We start from the raw sequence: 23,348 nt of genomic DNA on the forward strand, positions 1-23,348 counted from the left end.
ACTTCACTCCCAATGGCCATGGCGAGGTCCATCTTTGCAACCACGACACCATGCAGCATGGTACGAATGGGCCCAGCAACATGCCGAATGGACCGCTCAGGATTGGCATCACATTCTCTTCATCGATGAGTCTCACATATGCCTTCAACCAGACAATTGTTGGATACGTGTTTGGAGGCAACCCAGTCAGGCTGAATGACTTAGACACATTGTCCAGCTAGTACAGCAAGGTGGAGGTTCCTTGCTGTTTTGAGGTGGCTTAACGTGGGGGTCAGCATACGCTGGTGGTGGTCATGGAAAGCGCTGTAATGGCTGTATGATACGTGAATGCCATCCTTCGACCGATAGTTCAACCATATCAGAAGCATATTGGTGAGGTATTCGTCTTCATGGATGACAATTTGCACCTCCATCATGCACATCTTGTGAATGACTTCCTTCAGGATAACGACATCACTCGACTAGAGTGGCCAGTGGCCAATTGAACGTACCTGGGATAGATTGAAAAGGGCTGCATATGGACGACGTGACCCACCAACCACTCTGAGGGATCTACGCCGAATCGCTGTTGATGAGTGGGACAATCTGGACCAACAGTGCCTTGATGAACTTGTGGGTAGTATACCATGACGAATACAGGCATGCATCAATGCAAGAGGACGTGCTACTGGATATTAGAGGTACCAGTGTGAACAGTAATCTGGACCACCACCTCTAAAGGTCTCGCTGTATGGTGGTACAACATGCAATGTGTGGTTTTCGTGAGCAGTAAAAAGGGTGGAAATGATGTTTATGTTGATCTCTATTCCAGTTTTCTGTACAGGTTCCGGAACTCTGGGAACCGAGGTGATGCAAAACTTTTTTCATGTGTGTATATCACAATAAAAAAAAGTGATATCAATATAATAGAAGGAAACATTCCACGTGGGAAAAATTATATATAAAAACAAAGATGAGGTGACTTACCGAACGAAAGTGCTGGCAGGTCGGTAGACACACAAACATACACACAAAATTCAAGCTTTCGCAACAAACTGTTGCCTCATCAGGAAAGAGGGAAGGAGAGGGGAAGACGAAAGGAAGTGGGTTTTAAGGGAGAGGGTAAGGAGTCATTCCAATCCCGGGAGCGGAAAGTCTTACCTTAGGGGGAAAAAAGGACAGGCATACACTCGCACACACGCACATATCCATCCACACATACAGACACAAGCAGATGAGGCAACAGTTTGTTGCGAAAGCTTGAATTTTGTGTGTATGTTTGTGTGTCTACCAACCTGCCAGCGCTTTCGTTCGGTAAGTCACCTCATCTTTGTTTTTATATATAACAATAAAAAAAAAGTATTGATACAATCAATGAAAGATTATGCAGCAGCAATGTGAAGCATAAAATATGTGAATCTGGAATGTCAGACCAGCACATTAATCTGCCACACACAAAGGAAAGTTCCAAAGTCTGTTTTGACATATAAATAAATGTGCAAATCACATGGATCTTTTACTTAGCTAATTCTATGACAACTTCTATAATGGTGTACTGAAGATGTACACTGCACAGTTTATCTCAGTAAATATCATGAAAGTGTACACCACCAACATAGCATGAAAGCCTGGAGCAGCTAACAATGATACGTAGCTCTTCAGTAACCCATATTCTTGCATTGTGGTGTTTCACTTTTTCACTCAAATGGAACATAGCCTAATCACTGAACACTAAACTTGAAAAGGAAATTATCTTCCATGGCCAGAATGAATCCACAAAACTATACACATTGTTGTTTATCACTGTCCCCAAGGGCTTCTAACAGTTGAGTTCTCTGTGATTTAAAACACAAATGTCACAGCAAAACACCCCAGAGAGACACATGAAGAATGACTAACTCTTGGTTGGCACAACAAGTAGATTTCTGGCAACTAGAAAACTCATGAAAAGTGGAGTTATGTAGGAAATGCTTTTATACTCCTTATGTGTATATTTTTTTCATAATTGACTGTCATTTACAACTGATTATTGAAAAGAATAACATATACATGCAAAATTGATGAAAATATATCCACATAAAGGATAGATAAGTGTTTACACCACAGCTGGATCAAAATGCACCCATTTTAAAAAATGATGTGAAATGCATCCCTCACTGTGTGTTTTGATGAATTTCAATATTTTGTAAGTTATAGGGTTGAAATGTCACCATTATAACAGCTCCAATCATGTGTGAGTTCTGTATAATAGGAATATTTTGTTTCACAGTCTTGTCATATCATTATTCTAGCTGTTAACTAATATGCCAAAGTATTTCTAATGTCATCATTTTATTGAAATATTGTGTGGATTAAATAGAACCCACTATGAGTTAAGTAGACTGCAGCTAAAGTCTACAGCAACAATGTATAATATGTTTGATATTCTTTTGTATTTTTTTACTCCTAATTATCTCGAAGTTAATTGTATTACTGATTTTGGATTATTTTTCAGATTGAAACAAAAATATCCAGCAAGTTTCCAGGATGTTTGTCTGTATTCAGAAGTATCCTATAAGTTGGCCCATTCTACATATCGTCTTATGGCACGGCGTTTTATCCAAGAACTTTTCCTCGACTTGACTTTTGATGTGGTATGGAAAATTCATTTGAAGTAAAACTATTTCTTAACAGTAGGTTAAAAACCTCCGTCATTCCATAAACTGACAATTAAGAAGATATCCTTTATGTTTGAAATATTTGCAAAAAAATGTGACAGTTACACTACATACAACTGTACTTTTTCATATTATCTTCCCTGTAGGAGATCTTTACAAGAGTTTCATAAAAGCGGTATATTTTTAGCACTATGACCTCTAGTGTTCCTACCATGTGGCATGGTGCATGGTTCACCCCCTCCCATTGTTAATGCATTAAAACTCATTACTTACTTGTTTGTGCAGTCATATGTATATTAATGACAGTACAGAGCCAGGTTACCCTTCATAGGAATATAGCACATACAGTGATGTGTGAATGTGTTGTGTGATGCTGTTAATTGTGGTGTATGAGAACTACAAACGAAGTTAATGTGAATCCACTTGCTGAGATACTTTCAGTGGAAGTGGTCTGGGAAAGGCTGCAAGCAGCAACAAGAGAGTTTTCTGAACATGTTTTGTTGGATACAGGCTGCCACAGTGAGCTCGAATGGTCAATGTGCTGAGTTATATGCTGTTGTGTGCCTTGTGCTGGTTGTTACCTATCTCGTTTCTTGATAACTGAATGATGTGGAATCTTACGCGGTATATTGTGGTAGGACCACATTCGCACCACGTGTTTGTAATTGATAATAATACGAGTAGTTCCAGCACAATTTCAGCAAGGCTTATTTATTAGTAGCTGCTGAAAGATTACACACTGCAGATCTCGTTTGTCTAGGGGTTTTGTCTGCAAAACATTACTCTGACAAGCATGGCCTGGGTTTTCTTCTTGTTTGAAATAAACACTACCGGATTCGAATTACTTTTGGCTAAAATAATATTTATTCGTACTCTTTGTTTAGTAACTACAATATTTTCACTTCGAACATTGATACCCTAAAAATGCATTATACTGTACTGGTCACTTAAACACGTCCATCTCCCTCCAATACCGACAAAGAAGTGGCGGGCAAGCCAACATGTGCCCGGAAGTTGCAGACATTCCTGCATTCCAGTGGCTTCAACTGTAAAGTACATTGGTATCCAACTACTTCACCTGGTATATTGCTAAATACATCACTATATTCCCACAAAAATAATTTCAAATCTTGTTTTTGGTTCTCAGTTAGTTCTCTAGCTTCGGCTGCTTTTTCATTTACCAACTTTTCAAACTCTATCTCGTCTGTATCAAAATCTGTGACATGGCTTTCAATGTACTTACCTTCTTTTGTAACTTCAATACTGTTCACAGTCTTATTCATACAAAACACATTTGATTGAAGAAGTTTCGTAGTGATGACTTCACCACTTGGTAGAGTCATCATTAATTTCTGCCCTGTCCAATCAAATGCTGCACTTACTTTTGTTATCCAAGACATGCCTAGGATAAAATCCTCTGTGAGATCAGGAATGACGAGACACCCATGTGACCATGATACTCCTTCAATTTCAAAAGTAATAAAAGCCTGACTCCTTATTGATTTACTGTGCTTCCTGGTAGCACCTCTTATTTTAATTCCTACCACAGGTAACTCGACATAATCCTTATTAGTTTTCAGTTTTTTACTTAATGATTCTGATATCCCAGATACTTGACTTCCTGTGTCCACTAAACACTTTCCTTTCCATGATCCTATCTGCACATCAATAAACGGACTGCTTACATCAAAGTCAAATTTTTTGTTAATATTCTCATGTAATAAGTCATCTTCAATTTCACTGAATCCATATCCCTTTCCAGTATCCTTACCTGTATCATTACTACCAGAGTTATATGCTGTTATTACCCTAATTGCATTTTCTTTGGCCTGATTACTATTTCTGAATATTTCATTAATCCAACTGCATTAGTTTGTGCTATTGTGTGTCTCTCCTTTATATTTCTCTCTTAACATTTGTGCAATGTGATACTTAATTCTATGCCACCAGTCTGGATACAAAGTTTCACATATATCAAGTGTTACCGTTCTGAAATTTTCATCATCCTTAATGGCACTACTGTTAATCCATAAGTTAAACAAAAATTGCTCACTATCTGACATTTCATCATCTACTCCCCTAATGCTGTTAAGATTACCTGCTGTCAATTCCTTCTCATTTTTCTTCCATGTATTAAGATCAAATAACTCATTGGCTGAAATTCTGGCATCCTTATCATTGAAATTGTCAACTGTTTTCATGTGTACCTCGCTAATTTCATTACTATCCTCTTTTATATTAGTAATCCCTAAAGCTTCCAACTCCTCACTTACACCAATAAAACATCTATCTTCACTACTATCCTCAATCTCCTTTTCTTCCCAATCAACATCACAAAAATTATCATCTTTATCCTCTGCACTCTTACCTTCAGTATGCAGATATACATTTAATCATCCTTACTAGGTGCTCTTTTCATTCCTAGCCCACCAGACTCTTCCATAAGTTCTCTAATTCCTAATACACTTTGATCATTTGAACAACTATTTTCCAGCAAGGTGCTCCTCTCAGCCCACTCATAGAATGAATCTAAGTTTAGTTCTTCACAGTTTTCTAAGCAATCAGTGTCTTTAAATAACTTACCTTTTGTTTCTGGTTTATTTGTATGACATATATTGTTTGTAACAGATACTACATTAATGGGATAACACTTCTCTTTAAAATAATTACTCATTATGTCACAGGTATCTTTCTGTTTAGTTAGACATTTTGGGTTGGCCCTTTCCATTTGTGTATAAGTAGCTCCTACCTTGCGGACCGCCAATGGAGCCTCATTCAGTTTTTTAACTCCTGTTCAGTTCTCCCCATACCATTATGACTATTCCACTCCTTTGGTTTATTTCCAAAGTGTCTGTTACCAAATTGGTTATGATTATTTCCATACTGACCTTTGTAATGGAAATTGTGTCCTTGTGATCCCTTGAAGTTGTACTGGTGATTTCTCTGATGAGAATCACTACTTCCAAAATTGTGTGTTTCCTTTTTATCATGTTGTGTGTTTCCCCAATTTGTATGCCCTGTCTTTTGAAAATGGTTTTGACTATGGTGTGGTGGTTTACCCGTTTTCTCAATAATTCTGTCTAGTTTGTCAACGTATTTCAAAAACTGATCTATTGTGTCATCTGGACCATAAGCTAACTCCCACTGTAGTTCACATGGTAGCCTCCTTTTGAGTGCATTAATTTGAGTGAGTTCATCAAAAGGTTTGCTTAGGTGAGTGAGTTTCCTTAACTGATTTCTGCAAAATTGCTTCATGCTACCAAATTCATGTTTATAAACAGGTCCATTCAAGAATTCGCTTTTTATTCTTGCCTGTTCTGTCTCTGACCAGAATTTACTTAAGAACCTCTCCTCGAACTCTGCAAAAGACATTCCCTCCGTACAATAATGATTAGTCCATGACAATGCTTCACCTTCTAGAAATCTTTTCACAAATTTAATTTTCAAATTATCATTCATATTTGGAAAAAAGTTATCTTTGCAATGCTGCAGGAAATCTACCGGATGCATACTGCTCTCATCTGAAAAGTTTTTTACTGGAATATTGTACCACAAAGTGCCAATATTGTTCTGCAAACTATTGGTGACCATATTGCTACTAACACTTTCAAGTTTCTTAGTGACGTCATTAATACTACTTTCTAAACTCTTGACTTCATTTTTGTTTATCTGATTATTTACATCTATTTTTTCAGTAATAATTCCTATCTTTTGTTCAAATTTGCTTTCTACTTTAACAATTTTATCGTCTACAAGAGAAATACGATCAGATACTGTTTCTTCTACATGTTTGATATCTGAATGCACAACTTTAAACACATTATGGATTTTCTCTCTACCTGTAGTAACTTCAGTTTTCAGATTTTTTACTTTTGCATCTACATTTTTAACTTTTCTCCCGACATAATTGACCTTACCCGTGATCTTAACCATATTACGGCTCAAACTGGAAATTTTTGCTTCTACTTTTTGAAAGTGATCGTCATTTTTCTTTTCATATTCTTTGAACTGTTTTTCAAATTTATCACTCATGAGCTTAAGAGTCTGGTCTAACTGAGCAGCGTTGTTTTGCTCCATTTGATCCAACCGAATCTCATTAGCATCGAGTCTGTCTTTAATATTTCCTAACCACTGTCCGTTTTGTCTGTTAGTGTCATCAATTGCCTTAAATTTTCCCTCCATATAATTCATTATTTTTGATAGCATGTCTTTAACTTCATTCTGTCTTTCCGTATGAGTTTCAACTTTGTCTACAGGATTCGGACTATTACTGTTGCATTCACTTTCGTATGATAAATTTACATCTGTACTAGCGTTGGCGACACCGTCGTCAATACCTTCCTCTTTTACAATAGTCATCTTTTTACACAACAAATTTATCTTTTCTAAAGGATACTAAACTATCTTACTCACAGTTTACTGGTTTTCTTATCTTATAACGTCTTCTTTGTTGATTGGTGCGTGATGGAATTCACAACACTGAAACACTACACGTTATGAATATTGCTTTTTTTTTTTTGTTGCACAACACTTTACACTTTTTTTCTTCTTTCTTGACTTATTGCGCCGTTATTCTTGCTCCAGTAACTGCATTCCGATGTCTTGAAGGTACCAGCATACGATTTCCTTTGTCTTGAAGGTATCAGCATACGACTTCCTTGAACATTTTCATCCAGGATGTACGAATTCTGTCGTTTTCTTCGCAATCTCGGTGGTAGTTTATTTCGGTAACATTTTCAATAATCCCGGATGACGCCACCATATTGTGCTGGTTGTTACCTATCTTGTTTCTTGATAACTGAATGATGTGGAATCTTACGCGGTATATTGTGGTAGGACCACATTCGCACCACGTGTTTGTAATTGATAATAATACGAGTAGTTCCAGCACAATTTCAGCAAGGCTTATTTATTAGTAGCTGCTGAAAGATTACACACTGCAGATCTCGTTTGTCTAGGGGTTTTGTCTGCAAAACATTACTCTAACAAGCATGGCCTGGGTTCTCTTCTTGTTTGAAATAAACGCTACCGGATTCGAATTGCTTTCGGCTAAAATAATATTTATTCGTACTCTTTGTTTAGTAACTACAATATTTTCACTTCGAACATTGATACCCTAAAAATGCATTATACTGTACCGGTCACTTAAACACGTCCATCTCCCTCCAATACCGACAAAGAAGTGGCGGGCAAGCCAACATGTGCCCGGAAGTTGCAGACATTCCTGCATTCCAGATTCTTTGGTCTTCTGACCTTAATACACTCCAAAGACACATATAAATAAATACATATAAATATACAACATTTATCATCTCAAACAAATCCATTATTTATCATAAAAGAAAATATTCATAAATAAATTAAACACATTGTATGGCAACATAATGAAGTTACCTTAACTCTCTACTGTGGGCATCGTACTTTTCGCAAGAGATAAAGTTTATCTCTGACAGTTAATTACATTACAGCCTAGTTATATGCAATTGTTTGTTCATGAAATGAGATCTGTCGTGTCAAGCATGTTTGTCTTGTAATTTGAAAATCACTTATTTTGTCAACATAAAGACATATATATTTATCTTTATGTGATTTTACTTCAGGAAAATTCACATTTGCACCTGTGTTTGCTTGAGCTCTAAATATATTTTGAGAATTCTGCCTTGAGCAAAACACAATGGCTTGTTTCTTATCTCTGTGCCCATATATGTTGTGCCTTAGTGTTATTACAGCATCATCAGTGAGTTTCCATGTATTCATAACAGTATGTTTTGTTCTTAATATTTCTGTCTGTTTTCTGCAATACAACTGGTATTGTCACAGAGTTTGTAATTGGCCTCTGCTTCTCTCCAAATTTAAATGTGTCTTTTTATCAGTTCACAAGTTGAAACTTTATATGTTATTTAGATAAAGCTTTTTTTGGTGATTTTATTTTCCTATAGACCTACTTCACTTTTCCATGGTATTGCCATTCACTTGTAAGCACTTATAATTTTGCACTAGCTTCTTCAACTCCTCCACGTAGAAGTTGTTTGCCTGGGTAGTGAACCATTTTAACAGTGGTGGTCTTAAGTTCCTCATCATCTTTAAACTATTGTCCACCAAGGCATTTTTCAATTGCAAGAAGAGGTAATAGTCATTGAGTGTGAAGTTGGGATTGTAGAGTGGATGCTGAATAAGTTCCCAATGGAAATGCTTGTAAGAGCAGAGGTGTGTGAACATGTGTTTTTGTCGATGAGAGCTATTGTGGATGATAGTTGTGTACATGCCAGTTTTGGGCAATACATTTCAATTTGGTGAGTGTTTTGCTGTAATTGCTGATTCACATTTCATTAAATTGACCAGCAGAATCCCTATTTCATCCTAGGAAATGATAGCCATGATTTTTCGATTCAAGTAAAGAGATTACTTGAATTTTTCTGATTTTGCAAACCTGATTAGGGCCATTGTGTTGACTGTTGTTTTGATTCTGTTTGGTGTAGGATAGTCATATCTCATTGTCTGTAACTATGTGGGAAAACAAACAATTTACAGCTTGTCCATAGCAATCCAAAAACACCTATCCATTTGACATTTTTTGCTCTTTGTGTTTGTGCATAAACATTATCAATGGGCACATTGGGCAAAATTTGCAATATCTAAGCTTTTACATGATAACAGTGTAAATAGTATGCATCAAACATGAGGAAATTCAGCATGCAGAGCACCAGTCGTCAACAGATAACAGTTTTTGGTCCACTTGTTGCACGGTTTCATTAGTCTTGATACTGGACCAGTCACTTGGATCTTCATCATTCACATTTGTATGGACACTTTTAAGTCTCAGCACCATTGTCTAACCTTTCCTTTACTCACTACTATGGCCTATGAACTAGACAAACTTACAGTATGCACTGTGTGACTGACAATGAGTTTCAAATCCATTATGACACATAGTCAGACAAGTACTTAATCAACACAGTGACTTTTGTGGCTTCTTAAACATATAATAAATGGTGCTTTATTCATGCTAGTTTGTTCTCAGCTGCCAACATTTTAATATAAGCAAACGGCTCTTACTTTTTAAATATTCATCGTACATCATCCTTCCAGTGCTGCAATAGTAGCAGACTTTCCTTGTAATGGGAGTCTGTCCTAATCTTTTCACTATATAACATTGTGGCTTTAGATGGGTGCATTGTCTTCAGTCCTTCAGTCCTTTAGTCTTTGACTGAATATTGTCACTAGAAATGCACTTACAAATTGATGGAACAACTATAAGCAGCAAAAAGATTGAAATTTTGCAAGAGATAAAAATTGTAGATGGTGACCAAAGCTTTACTATACTAAGTATGTTCAGATGGATGTAGGTTGAATTAGTATGCAGAGATGAGAGACTTGTGCAGGATAGACTGGTGTAGAAAGTTACATCAGACCCCATCTTTGGACTGAAGATCACAAGCATAACCACCAACCATAAGATTTGTATCAACCGAGATGTTGAACCAAGATATTTTGAATAGAGCAGTGCACTTCTTAACAACATTTGAAAATCTTTTGAGAAATGTGGTAAACTTGATGGGCAAGGTGGCTGAAATCCACTATTGTGGTGTAAATACCACCACCTAGGGCTCAAACTCCAAGGCTCTGTCATTATGTCAACTCTTTCGACTGTTTACTTATCTACAATGCAGAATTAACAGGAAATAGCATGTATAGACCTGCCTGCTATGTTATAACTGCTCATTTCTTCTTAACCTTTATTGCATGCAGATATGTACACCAATAACGAAAAGCTACAATTTATTTGAGTAGCATATCTGTCAGTATAATAAGGCAGTATAAAGATATCTACCTAGATTTCTAGTGTTGCTCATGCCAGGATTTTGTATGCATGTGGACACTAATTCAAACAGGCAGACTGAGGCTGAAGAGGAGAGCTGTAGCTGACAGAGCACACAAGGAAGCTACTGTGGTTCTGCTGCTCATCAATTTGCACAGTTGCATAAGACATATTTCCAAGGGATGTAGCACCAGCCAGATGTCTGTCATTCATATCTTTCATTGACATAAATTACACTCCATTCACCTGTCATTACAACAGGAACTCTTAGATTGTGACTTTAAACATTGTATTGAATTTTGTCATGCTACTCTGCAACACACGAGGAAAAATGGTCGTGTAAATTTCTGTAATATACAGTACTGAGCTACAGACAGTTCCTATTGGAATCATCATGTGCAGTGGCAGTGGTTGTAGAGCATATGTGAATGGTGCAGCCTCACAGGTGATTTCATTGTGATATCTCACTTCACCTCAGTCAGCCATGTTAAATATAGGTCATTTTAACAGCTGTCCAGCTCACATTTCTCTTGTTCTAACACAAACAATGAATGGAAAAAAATTTCCTGGTCATTGGGATAGGACAGAATCCTGCAGTTAAAGGCCAGCCAGGTACTCCTCACTCCTGTAGGTTTCTTTCTGTGGGGAGCACCTAGCTTCATTCTGTCATGAATCTAACCATAACTGATGTTATGCACCACTATATCATCCATTGAAATAATCTTGTATGTTCATCTGTGTCTCAAGCATTGATTGGAAATGTGTGTTGTAGCTGATGAGAAACAGTTTGAGCAGTTGCTAAAGTGAAGCCTAACAACATCTTTTTTAAGGAAAGTATTTATTTTGTAGGAGACTGGTAGTTATCAAATCATAGTGAATGAAATACTCAGTTAATTGAATACACATGTCAGAGTAGTATCTTTATTCACAGTTGTGCATCAGGAGGGTGATAGAAAATAAGTGTCCAGGATGTACAGAGATCAACCTTCTATGGGATGTATGTATTACACTTCACAAAATGGACATTGTCAACAATCAAGAATTATTCAGAACAAGGCAATAACTTGCACCATGAACACCAAATGAAAAATGGCGCACCACGGTGGTCACAAAGGTTCTCCCCATCGAGATCGACGGGGAACTCCTTGGAAATTACAAACCGTGCAGGACATTCCGCTCGATACCGACTCTTAAAGAATGCATATAGAACCGTATTGGTGTAATGGGGTGCTGAGAACTGATGGAATGTAACCAAATGCAAAAAAGTCTGAGGTGGACCTTACCGCGAAACTGGCTATTTTTAAAGGCATAGCTGCAGATAGTGCGATAATATGTTTTATAGGCAAGGAAAAAACAAACATCTAGAGAGTGAATTTGTCCAGTGGTTCCATGTGGTATGAATTTCAATGTCGCACACTTTTCAGGGGGGATAGTATGCTCTAAAGGAGTATGATTTTTATATGCAGATCAGAAATCATGCAAAAACAAGTCATTTTGACCAGCTATTGTCCAAAAGCAGTGCTCACACCGTAGTTGTACTTCTCTTACACCCATTTTCCCACTCTTGCTGTGACATAAATATTTCCTACTGCCCTTGCACAAGATTATGCACACAAGAAAGAATCATAGGTGACAGAGCACCTCCAACTTCTAACAGCACAGTAAATAACTTTCTAGCCAATTTACCATACAGATTAACAGTTGGCATAATTGATATGAATGCATTAAGGCACTGATATTAGTTGATCTTGATACAACTCTCCTGGTATCTTTAATTTCCAGGGTTCCTTTCATATGTATTTCCTTTTCAAATCCTGATTGGTTGGAGTTGAAAGCAAATTCCTTGCTGAACAATGGAATAAGTTTGTTTATCTCATCTACAAAATTTCAGGCTGATTCTGCAGTTTGCTGTGCATTGTCAAGTTGATGCTTTGTTTCAAATTTTGTTACCTTATGCCTTCCAATTCTGTAGCACTATTTGAAGTAATGCAACCATCCACTGCTGCCCTTGAATTCACTGTAATCTATGTCACGTACAGTTTGCTGTGCATAACATAGTAGGTGACTGTCATGCACATCCTGTAAATTGTATTGAATATCCATAGTTTTTCTTATGTACTGTGCAGTCATATTGCTGCAGATTTATTCTAAACTAGGTCATAATTGTTTCACTGCACTGCAGATGATCTTCCATATACATTATTATGTTTAGCATCCACTCCTTGGACAGCTGTTGTCCTTTGTATTTGTCATCAGTGTACTTCTCATATACATTGTCTGCACAGTCAAGCGTATATGACAACACATATTCCACTGACTCATGTTGCAGAAATGCTAATAGTTCATCTTACACTTGTTTCTCATGCTGCAAAATTTCCTGGATCCATTTCTGACGAAATGTTGACTTCGGCAACTGTTGTTCTAGATATAATGCAATGTTTACTTTGTTTATCATCGTTCTGCTTTGTTTAGACACCACTAGCACTGTAGCACTGCTGTGAGTTACTCGTCGCCTAAGTAGTTCAACTATGCTCTGTAGCCTCATGCTGTGCTCACCACTGGATACCTCTAGTCCCACCCCCTGTTGCCATTAGCAACCAATGTTGTGGTCACTTGGTAGATAATATGTGGGGCATCAAGTGCTGCAACAGTGGCCTTTTGCGACCTCACACTCGAGGGATTCCTTATGAGTAAATACACATCAGATAACCTTTTTGCCAACACAAAATCAAATTCAGATCTTTCTACATATTGAAAATGTAGCTATTTCCACAAATACTGCTCACTTAAACATATGGACATAAACAGTTTTGAAATAATTCTCCTAGGGTCCTTCATGTGTACTAGAAGTCTACATGCTGTTCTAGTTGCAAAAGTCAGATCTGACCCTGTATCTCTATCTTATAAAGTAGGACAAGTTGAAATAACTTTCATCTTCGTAGTCTGTATGTATCTACATGCTGCATTTGATGATGGAGCCTGACATGGGAGCCGTGTATAGTGGTGTTTACACCACAATAACTGAGTCCAGGTACCTAGCCTCGAAACATTGCACAAAAGTAGCTGAGTAGTATGCCAAAACTAACACCAGGATTAACAAGCATTATTTAAGGTTGGACACAAGTTTTATCACTGTCTACTTCTTTTCTACAGCTTTCAAAAACCATTGAGAGAAATATGTTGTTATGCACTGTAGTTTCTCAGTTGATACAAGAGTTAAAAATGTTAATAATATAATAAAGGGATACTCCCTCAATATATTATGATTTGCTGAAAACCATGTTTCAATATCTTGAACAGTTCAGGTAATAAAAGTAGTGTTATGTTTATCAAACTCATAGTGTTATGTTTATGCAACTCATTCTGTGTATATAAAAGAAAACATCCAAGAATTAGGTGCCCTTGCAGAATGTGGCCTTTCTTGAAATAAGCTGAAGACTTCACCAATCTGCTGCACTTCAAGGAAGGCCACAATTTGCAATAGTGTTTGAACGTAGGAGGATTTATTTGTAATCAATAATGTTTGTCATATTTTTCATTTCTTTACACTCTGCACTCTCATTCTGCTACATTTTTATTGCGACAGAATTTGTTATTGTGTCAGTATTAGGTTAAAATGGTCATGCTACTTTTGTTTTTCCATAAAACACTTCACACAAAACAATGTGGTTGATCAATTACCTGTCATTGCATGTGTTAAAGATTGTGTATAGTTCTTCAGTAAAGATTTTTTTATTAAGAATTTCAACTAACTGCAGTTCACTGGTACAACAGAAACATATGTGCTGTTAAAAATGACATTCAATCACTGCACCTTCACTCCCTAAAATTAATTTTAAACATTTGTGAAAGTATTGAAAGTGTAGCTTGTAGAAATAAATTTTCATTTCTTTTCAGTTATACGAGGAACCAGTTGCAATTCTGTCATCGCCAGCTTTATCAGTACATTCGAGAGACGATCCATCACTATCCCTACTTGCTAACAAGGATGCTAAAGATACAGAAGACATCATGTCATCTGCTTCAACTCCGACAGTATATGTCAGTGATGTTAGCAATATTACTGACAAGTCAAATTTTCCATTTCCAGTGGGTTACAGAAATGAGAACCATCCTACCGGAGATACTAGTCAGAAACTGTGTGTTGATAGTGTTTCTCTCTGTGCAGCTGGTGATGAACCAAATGTATATCTGGATTCATGTAGTGGTACAACAGCTTTGGTAAATGTGTCTCAACAAAGTGAATGTGTAAAACAGTTAACGAGTGATGTGTTGTCAGGAGTTAAGTTTCCTACTACTCAGTATTCTGTAAATAATAGGCTTGGACTCGAGTCACAAGCACAAATTCAGCAGTATTCAGGGCCCTTACATCAGGATAATGGGGATATACCAATGATAGATGAAGCTATTAATTTTACCTGCATTGCATCTACTGAAATATCACGAACAGAGGGAGGTTGTGAGCATCCAGATTTGTATAAGGCAAGGAGTTCTTTGTCAAATAGAAGAGGTATTACACTGCCAAAAGTAGGTATCATTGGATCTGGAGTACATTTACAGAAATCTGCTATAGAAGTAGATGAACTGCTTGGTACAGGCAATGCTTCCTTACGTATAAATGGTGAAGACTGTGCATTGGGATCTTCAAGACTATCAAATGTTATTAAATCTGAAAACTGCAACGCACCATCCAGTGACAAAACTCTGTTGACAAAGTTAGGGGCCAAAGTCATTAAAGAAAAAGAGAACAGTAGGAATGGAAACAGTCCAGAGAAGTTGTATGATGTTAATCAAACAACCAATGAGACAGCCAATCTTAGCTCAAGTTCCTGTGATCATCTAGACTCCACAACTAACCAGTCTCCTTCAGAAGCTGTGATATTGGACAGAGAGGCTGGGCAGTCTTCCAACAAATCTCCAACACCTACCTCTTCCTCTTTTTTACCATTAACAGGCATTAACAATGATGTAAACGAAGATAAACCCACAGTGGTTATAAGGCAGCGTAAAATTGCAACTGTTTTGGCACCTAATATATCACTCACAAATTTCAATTCAAGCATATTTTCATCAGCTGATAAACATGAAGACTCAAATGTTCCTAATGACATAAGAAGTAAAACAAGTGCTGTAACTGAAGTCCTCAGTAACAATACAAAATGATGGTAGATGATTATGTGATCCACAACTAAACCAAAGTTCAGGATGTTTTGTGCCATTCGATTGTCTTTCAAAATATAAAGAGCAGAAAATTGTTGACCTCGGACATTAAAAATAACTGTTCAAGGTTTTCCTCTTTGTAAATCAACTGGTACTTTCCCTATGAATTACCTGAAAGACAATTGTTCCAAACATTTGATTTTTAATTTTTTAGATCTGTCACTTTATATGGTGAATGGATTAAAACCTGTGATATATTACATAAGTGTGAAAATCTTTGGGGGAAAATGTACCAATCAATTAAAATTCTGTTTCCTGTTAAAAATGCAATGTGGCCAAAATTGTCAAATTGTAGCGACTGCAAAATATTTTTAGACTATATTTAATATTGAGTGGTGTGTACAAAACCAATATTTATTTGCTGTGGAAATTCCTGTTGTTCAGCTAAACTTATTTATTGCTTAAGTTTCTAAATATGTAATATTGTTAAACAATTTAATTTTATTGTTTGAGAAACATTTTACTTCTGCTGACTGTTTTATAATAAATGCGCCTAAGAAATAGACTGTATATGATTCTAGTCAACCCAAGTAATTATTGTAATAACATAAAAATTGTACTTAATTTCTGTTGCAGTGTGACTTCAGATACTGACAAGAGTACTGAAACTGTTTATTTGTAATAAAGTCTGCCCAATAGGGCATCTCTCCTAATTGTTGTGTTGCTTATTCTGGAATTTAATGTTGATTTTCATAGGAACATCATCATTCAGTTTTGAGTGTTGTAGTCACTAAATTTGCATTATGACTATGTTTGAAAACATTCCATTTACAAATTCAGAGGAACTAAATGTTAGACTGGAAACAGGGGTAATTGTTTTAACATTATGAGTTACTGTAGTGTTACCAAGTCAAACTGACAGTTCATAAACTGAAATTATACGCAGTATGCATGTTCACTTTGTGATAACTGGAAGAAAGAAAACTTCTCAACTCTGAAAGTATGGACTCTGGTCCTGATTTCTATAACCTCTGATAACACACGTTGGCAAAGATGTGTTGGATAAATAAAAGTACACATTCTGAAAGTACCCACAATGAAGGAAATTTACTGTCATCAGTGCCCTTGACTATGACTCTGTTATAGTTTCTAGTTAATAGAGTAAATTGGATAACAGAAAAAAATGATTATTTGTGGAGTCAGAAAGAGCAGTAGGTTCTATGTGGCATGAAATTTTTGAGTCCTAAATGCAAGTGTAAGTCAATTATTGTCCACAAAGTAGTTATAAAATTTTATTGTAATCAAATAGGAAACTTACGAGAACATGATTTTCTGACATAGTCTCCTTGTGTTTGAACGCACTTGCTCTATTGTTGTACAAGCTTCCTGATGCCCTCATAAAAGAAGGTTCTTGGTTGAGCTGTGAGCCAGGAATGCACCACTTCTTTCACTGCTACGTCTGAGGCAAATCAACAGCCTCTTAATGCCTGTTTGAGTGGACCAAACAAGTGATAGTCAGAAGAGGCAAGATGGGCACTATATGGAGGATGTTCCAGTACTTCAAATTTGAGTTTCTGGAGTGTTTCAGCAGTGTGGGAAGCAGTCTGCGGACGGGCATTGTTGTGCAACAACACAACATCTTTTGACAGCAATCCTCAGTGTTTGCTTCGAATTGCAGGCTTTAGCCTGGCAGTAAGCATCTCACTGTAATGCACACTGTTTATTGTTGTGGCCCTTTCCAATAATGTTCCAGTACTGGACCTTGTGTGTCCAAAAAACCATAAGCATCAGTTTACCTGCAGACGGTTGGGTCTTGAACTTTTTATTGCACGGCGAATTTGGATGTTTCCATTCCACACTGTGCCGTTTACTCTCCAGCTCATAATGATGGATCCATGTTTCGTCACCAGTAATGATCCTGTCTAAGAAGCTGTCCCCTTCGTTACCATAGTGATCCAAATGTTTCTTTGCAGATGTCCAAGCATGGAAACAAAAATGACAAGATGAACAGAAAAGGTTTTGCTATAAGATCCGTAAGACAAAATAAAACTAAATAAAGTAAGAATATAGTTTAGTCAGCTCTTACTGAAAACAATTCAGAAAAAGTTATGGTAAAGGTATTATTTAGTTTGCTGATTCGTCTTATATTTTTAGTGTCTAGTATATGCAGAGGTGCAGCCCAAGCATGTACAGTAACTGCAACCATAAAGCATGAAGGTGAGTCAGTGTTTTCTTTGTGAATACATAATGAGCTCAGCTGGAGTTGAAAACATGCATTTCATGTAAGGAATAATGGGCAGAATGACGTATCATATTGATAAACTGAAGGAAAACACGTGTGAAAAAATCAGGTCTGGAATGGAAACAGTGGACCGTAATGTACCCTTTGCCAGACACCGTAAAATATAGATGAAAACAATTTTAAAGTCAAACAAAACAATTATACTGAGCATACCACCACAAATACTGTGTGTTTTCTGAATGACACTAAATCAGCTAGTGATACCCCACAGTCTCACAATTTAATCATGTTAAAAATTTGTGGAACAATTTAGAATCCTTCGCTAAAAGGAATCAGTCTGCAAATATGAGTGGTCTGGCGAAATGATTTGTAGAAGCTTGAGGTAAAATATCAGCAGTGGAGAAACTGAAACTAGTGGAATCAATTAATAAATGCTTTCCAGGAGTACGTATGCAGAAGAAACAACACTTGCATTTAGGATGATTCTTAGTCTCGCACAAAGTAGGCTCTTATTAATTTTTCTGTGCATACTTTTGTCAATTTCAGATTTTCAGCCTACTCTATATTGATACTATAGTAGCAATTGATCCCCACATCTATATGACTACTGTGCAATTCACACTTCAGTGGCTGGTAGAGGGTTCATTGAACCACCTTCATAGTATTTCTCTACCATTCCACTCTCAAACAGCACCTGGGAAAAATGGACACTTTGGGTACAAGCTCTGATTTCTTTTATTTTGTAATTATGATCTTTTCTTTTTATGTGAGTTGGTGTTAATAAAAGGTTTTCACATTCAGATGAGAAAGTTAGTGATAAAATTACAAGAAAATATCTCGCTGCAATGAAAAATGGCTTTGTTTTAACATAACCTTCAAAATCAAATGACCTTCATTCCAGGTTACATATTTTTTCTTTTTAGATTTCCAGATACATTCAATTTATGTTAGCCCAAGAATTTGGCCTCATAAACTGTTAAAAGAAATATTTGTGCATCTAAAATGAGTGACTGCCTGGAGCTTGATATTATTTGATGCAATGTTTAATATTTAATTACTTTGTTTACTTCACATATGAAACAAATATGCAGCATATGCAATCTGTGGTGCACATTGTTGTTAGCACATTGATTTATTTCCTTGAGAACCTCCAGTGCAAAATCTTGGTGTCCAAATGCACTTTACACTTCATGTATGTCAAGATAGATCGTAGACAGATAAGTGAGAAAACAACTACATCGGGCTACTCCAAATGAAACTGATCTAATGAATGCCATAGTTATGGCAACACAATCAAATGCTTTCTATCCCTAACATATATACAAAAATATTATTCACCCTGGAAAATGAGTAATGTACTTTCAAACAACGGAAGTTCTAAGATGGAATAACAATAGTATTATGAAAAAGATAGCTTGCTACTCACCATATAGAGGAGACATTGAGTCAGTCGCACACAGGTACAATGAATAGACTGCTATACATTTAAACTTTTGGCCAAAAGATCTCCTGAAACAAAACACACACACATTCATACAACTAACACACACAAAACCACTGTCTCGTGTTATTAGTCATACCTGTACCAGTAACCTGCAAAGAAGAGGTACTGCTGGATGCCTAATGTCTTGAAATGCTTCATGGTTCCTAAAATGGTGAATCAGGCATGTTACATTTCGTCTTTCTAAACTAATATATTGAGAAAAAAATGTGCCATTGTACTTAATATTTTGGTATACCTGTGAAATATTACCAGGCCCTTGATTTTCTCTTTTTTGGTATCAATATGCATTAAAATTATTGCATATAGTATAGCTACTCATGCCAAACAAGTAATATAGTTCAGTGAAAAGACCAAATTTGCATTGTGTATTGTGTGCCATTTTAAGCATGCCAGATTGTACATGAGCAATTCACTGTGTCTAGATTACATCTCCGTTTATGTCTTGGCTGACTGCCTTAGGTCGCCAGATGTTTAAAGTTGTTGTTTACAGACTCCAAGAGTACAAAGGATTTATGACATCGTGAGTGTGCATACATTCCTGAAGGTCTCATGAGGCATGCTTTATTAGAAAGACTGAAGTTTTTGAGTTTCTTGAGATAGACACTTTTATTTCCCAACCCTATTTCTAACAAAGTGATTGGCATACATCCAAAAGTGAGGGATATGACCTTTAAATTTGCCATACTATAAGAAATAAGAAATTATAACTGCATACAGTGTGTATTCTTTAACACCTAATGTCATTTCTTGCTGTAGATCTTTGTGGTCATTAGTACTTACACAATATTTAATTTCCTCTACACTTGTAAAACTACTGTTGGCTGAGTTTTCCCAGTAGACTTGGTCAGTTAGGATTCTACCTGCATTATCTGTACATAAGATGTGTTGCATACCTGTTGGGTGTTACCTCATTTCAATTGCTTTGTTTTGGTATGCGGTCACTGTCTCACTGGATTCCCCTCAAGACCAGAAGTGTTGGACAGACTAGAAATTGAGTGATGATATATACAGGACCACCTAACATACAAAACATTAGTAAGTGACCAACATTCTTCGGCATGTGTCATCATTTGGACGTGTGGGAATTGTACAATACAAGGACCATCAAAAACAAGACAGAAGCCATGTATGAGTACTGTGGAACCATGCATACATCATAATGCAGTGATTGCTTGTCTATGAGAGAACCCCCAGAAGTGTGCACACTGTCCACAATCTATCAAACGCATGGCTCGGGAATATGTACAGAGATCAGGAAAAATTTCAAGGGCCACTTCTGAAATGACTGATGAAACGTCAGTGTCTACTGTGTCTGTGACCTCACCTGAAGATCAATCTATTCTCTTGAATGCCACATTATCAGATCCATCCAACACTTCTACAAAAATTTCTGACAAATGTTCATGAAGTTGTCGCTAGAGCTGTTTGTGCTTCAGGAGCCTCATTATTTATGTTAGACGCCCAGTACTGGAGGAAAGTTTTTCATTTCATTTGTCCTAGCTACAAGCCACCTAACTCCCATGCTATGAGTACCACATTGCTCAATGCTGAATATCAAAGTTTTTACACTGTTGTCACAGATAAGATTAAACATTTAAATGCTCTTGCTGATGGATGGACAGATGTGTCCATTTTCTTTGATGGTATTTGTCCTAGTGACTGCAGAGAAACAGCACAATTACGGATATAAAACACACAATGGACTAACAGAAAAATGTGTTGTTCTAATTGTGTGTAAAAAGAAAAAAAAAAAACAAAGAGAAGCCTTCGGCTCCCATTTTTTTCTTGTACGCATTCAGTTATGTTTCTTTCCATACCAGTGCTACCAATACCAACAGTAATTCTACAATCTAGTACGTCATTTATATACTGTAACACAACTACCAAACAATAATTTTGGTAGAGTGCTACTCTAGTTTCCTCCTTACAAGAATTAATTTGCTCTGGAAATATCATTCAGGCATCACAACTTGCCTTCTAGTTATTTCTGCATAGTTTTACCCTTCAGAATCTTAAAGATTACTTGTAATCCCATGGCAATTTTAATAGTCCTTGTCATGGATGGTTCCCTCAGGAAATATGATGCAAATATAGAAGCCATGTTGAGTTGTACTGAATCACCGAGTCACTTTTAATTCATGTCAGTAAATTACTCTCTGACTTTCAGTATGGCTCAGAAGACGCTTTAACCTATATGTCAGCTATATAACAAACTCCAGTGCATGAAAACTGAATGTTGGTGAACATGAGCTTATACAGGACATCCATAATTAAAATTCCAGCTTCAAAATGTTGTAGAAAGAGAACCATTGCTCAGAATAATGTCAAATTTGAATAGAATATTATTAACACAGGAGGAAATGACATGGAACAAAAAAATTAACAAACATTTGACCATTAGATTGTACCGTAAGCATCAGAATATGTACACCAACAGACATGCAGTGCACAGCTGTTCCTCAGTTTGTTGTGAGACTACTTCCAACGTGATTGTCTCCATGAAGGAACATGTGCTGCTGGTAAAACTCCTTTACAAGAATGGTGCTTTGTGCCAGTAGCCCTGCAGAAGTTCTGGACACTCAAGGGTATGAAAAAAAGGCATTAGTCTGATGTCTGCTAATGATCTGGAGAAAATGATTTAAAAAAAAAATTAGAAAATACAGGTTCTTTTCAAGTGCAATATGGCAGAGGGTGGAAAGCAGTTGATCCATTGTCTGTCGAAAGTGTGGCAACAGCATCACAGGAGGGGTCAAGTGGTGGTGTGCGAGCATGCAGTGCACAGGGAATTGCTGAGTGTTGGAAACGCCTGTGAGCATGATGCACAAAATCCTACATCTACATCTACATGGATACTCTGCAAATCACATTTAAGTGCCTGGCAGAGGGTTCATCGAACCACTTTCACAAGTCTCTATTATTCCAATCTCATATAGCGCGCAGAAAGAATGAACACCTAAATCTTTCCGTACGAGCTCTGATTTCCCTTATTTCATCGTGGTGATCGTTTCTCCCTATGTAGGTCGGTCTCAACAAAATATTTTTGCATTCGGAAGAGAAAGTTGGTGATTGGAATTTGGTGAGAAGATTTCGTTGCAATGAAAAACACCTTTCTTTTAATGATTTCCAGCCCAAATCCTGCGTCATTTCTGTGACTCTCTCTCCCATATTTCTGGATAATACAAAATGTGCTGCCTTTCTTTGAACTTTTTCTATGGTAAGGATCCCACACTGCGTAGCAGTATTCTAAAAAAGGATGGACAAGCGTAGTGTAGGCAGTTCCTTAGTAGGTCTGTTACATTTTCTAAGTGTCCTGCCAATAAAACGCAGCCTTTGGTTAGCCTTCCCCACAACATTTGCTATGTGTTCTTTCCAATTTAAGTTGTTTGTAATTGTAATACCTAGGTATTTAGTTCAATTTACGGCTTTTAAATTAGACTGATCCTGTGAAACATCCTGCATTGTTATCCGTACAAAATTACCCATGAGCATATGGAATAGGTTCACAGATATGTGAGTGGCTCAAAAATTTTAAGTTATAGAATCCCTTATGTTGTCCTTGAAAGTGAATGTTAATCAGACACAAGGGTATCATCAGGAGTGCACCAGGAAAGTGTGGTAGGACCACTGTTATTCTCTATATACATTAATAATATGGCAGACAGGTTGGGCAGCAATCTGCAGCTGTTTGCTGATGATTCTGTGGTGTACAGTAAGGCGTCGTCATTGAGTGACTGTAGGAGGATACAAGATGACTTAGACAAAATTTCTCCTTGGTGTGATGAATGGCAGGTAGCTCTAAATGTAAAAAATAATGTAAGCTAATGTGGATGAGTAGGAAAAACAAACTTGTAATGTTCAGATACAGCATTAGTAGTGTCCTGCTTGACACAGTCACTTCATTTAAATATCTGGGCACAGTGTCTCGTAGCAATATGTAATAGAACTAGCATGTGAGGATTGTAGTCAGAAAGTCGAATGGTTGACTTC

The 23,348-nt window shown here is 36.9% G+C and overlaps 1 protein-coding gene across 2 annotated transcripts in view; it reads left to right on the forward strand.

The window, feature by feature from the left end:
• LOC124554923 (rapamycin-insensitive companion of mTOR) overlaps window positions 1–16,328 on the forward strand; it is a 265,312-nt gene extending 248,984 nt beyond the window's left edge. For both annotated transcript variants that reach the window (XM_047128612.1, XM_047128613.1), the window contains 2 exons: window positions 2,474–2,612; window positions 14,353–16,328. In XM_047128612.1, the coding sequence (XP_046984568.1) occupies window positions 2,474–2,612; window positions 14,353–15,618 (1,405 nt within the window). In that variant the 3' untranslated portion in view covers window positions 15,619–16,328. The remainder of the gene's footprint in view (window positions 1–2,473; window positions 2,613–14,352) is intronic.
• The last annotated feature ends 7,020 nt before the right edge of the window (window positions 16,329–23,348 follow it).

Source organism: Schistocerca americana, chromosome X (genome assembly GCF_021461395.2).
Source record: "Schistocerca americana isolate TAMUIC-IGC-003095 chromosome X, iqSchAmer2.1, whole genome shotgun sequence".
In the NCBI taxonomy this organism is placed as follows: domain Eukaryota; kingdom Metazoa; phylum Arthropoda; class Insecta; order Orthoptera; family Acrididae; genus Schistocerca; species Schistocerca americana.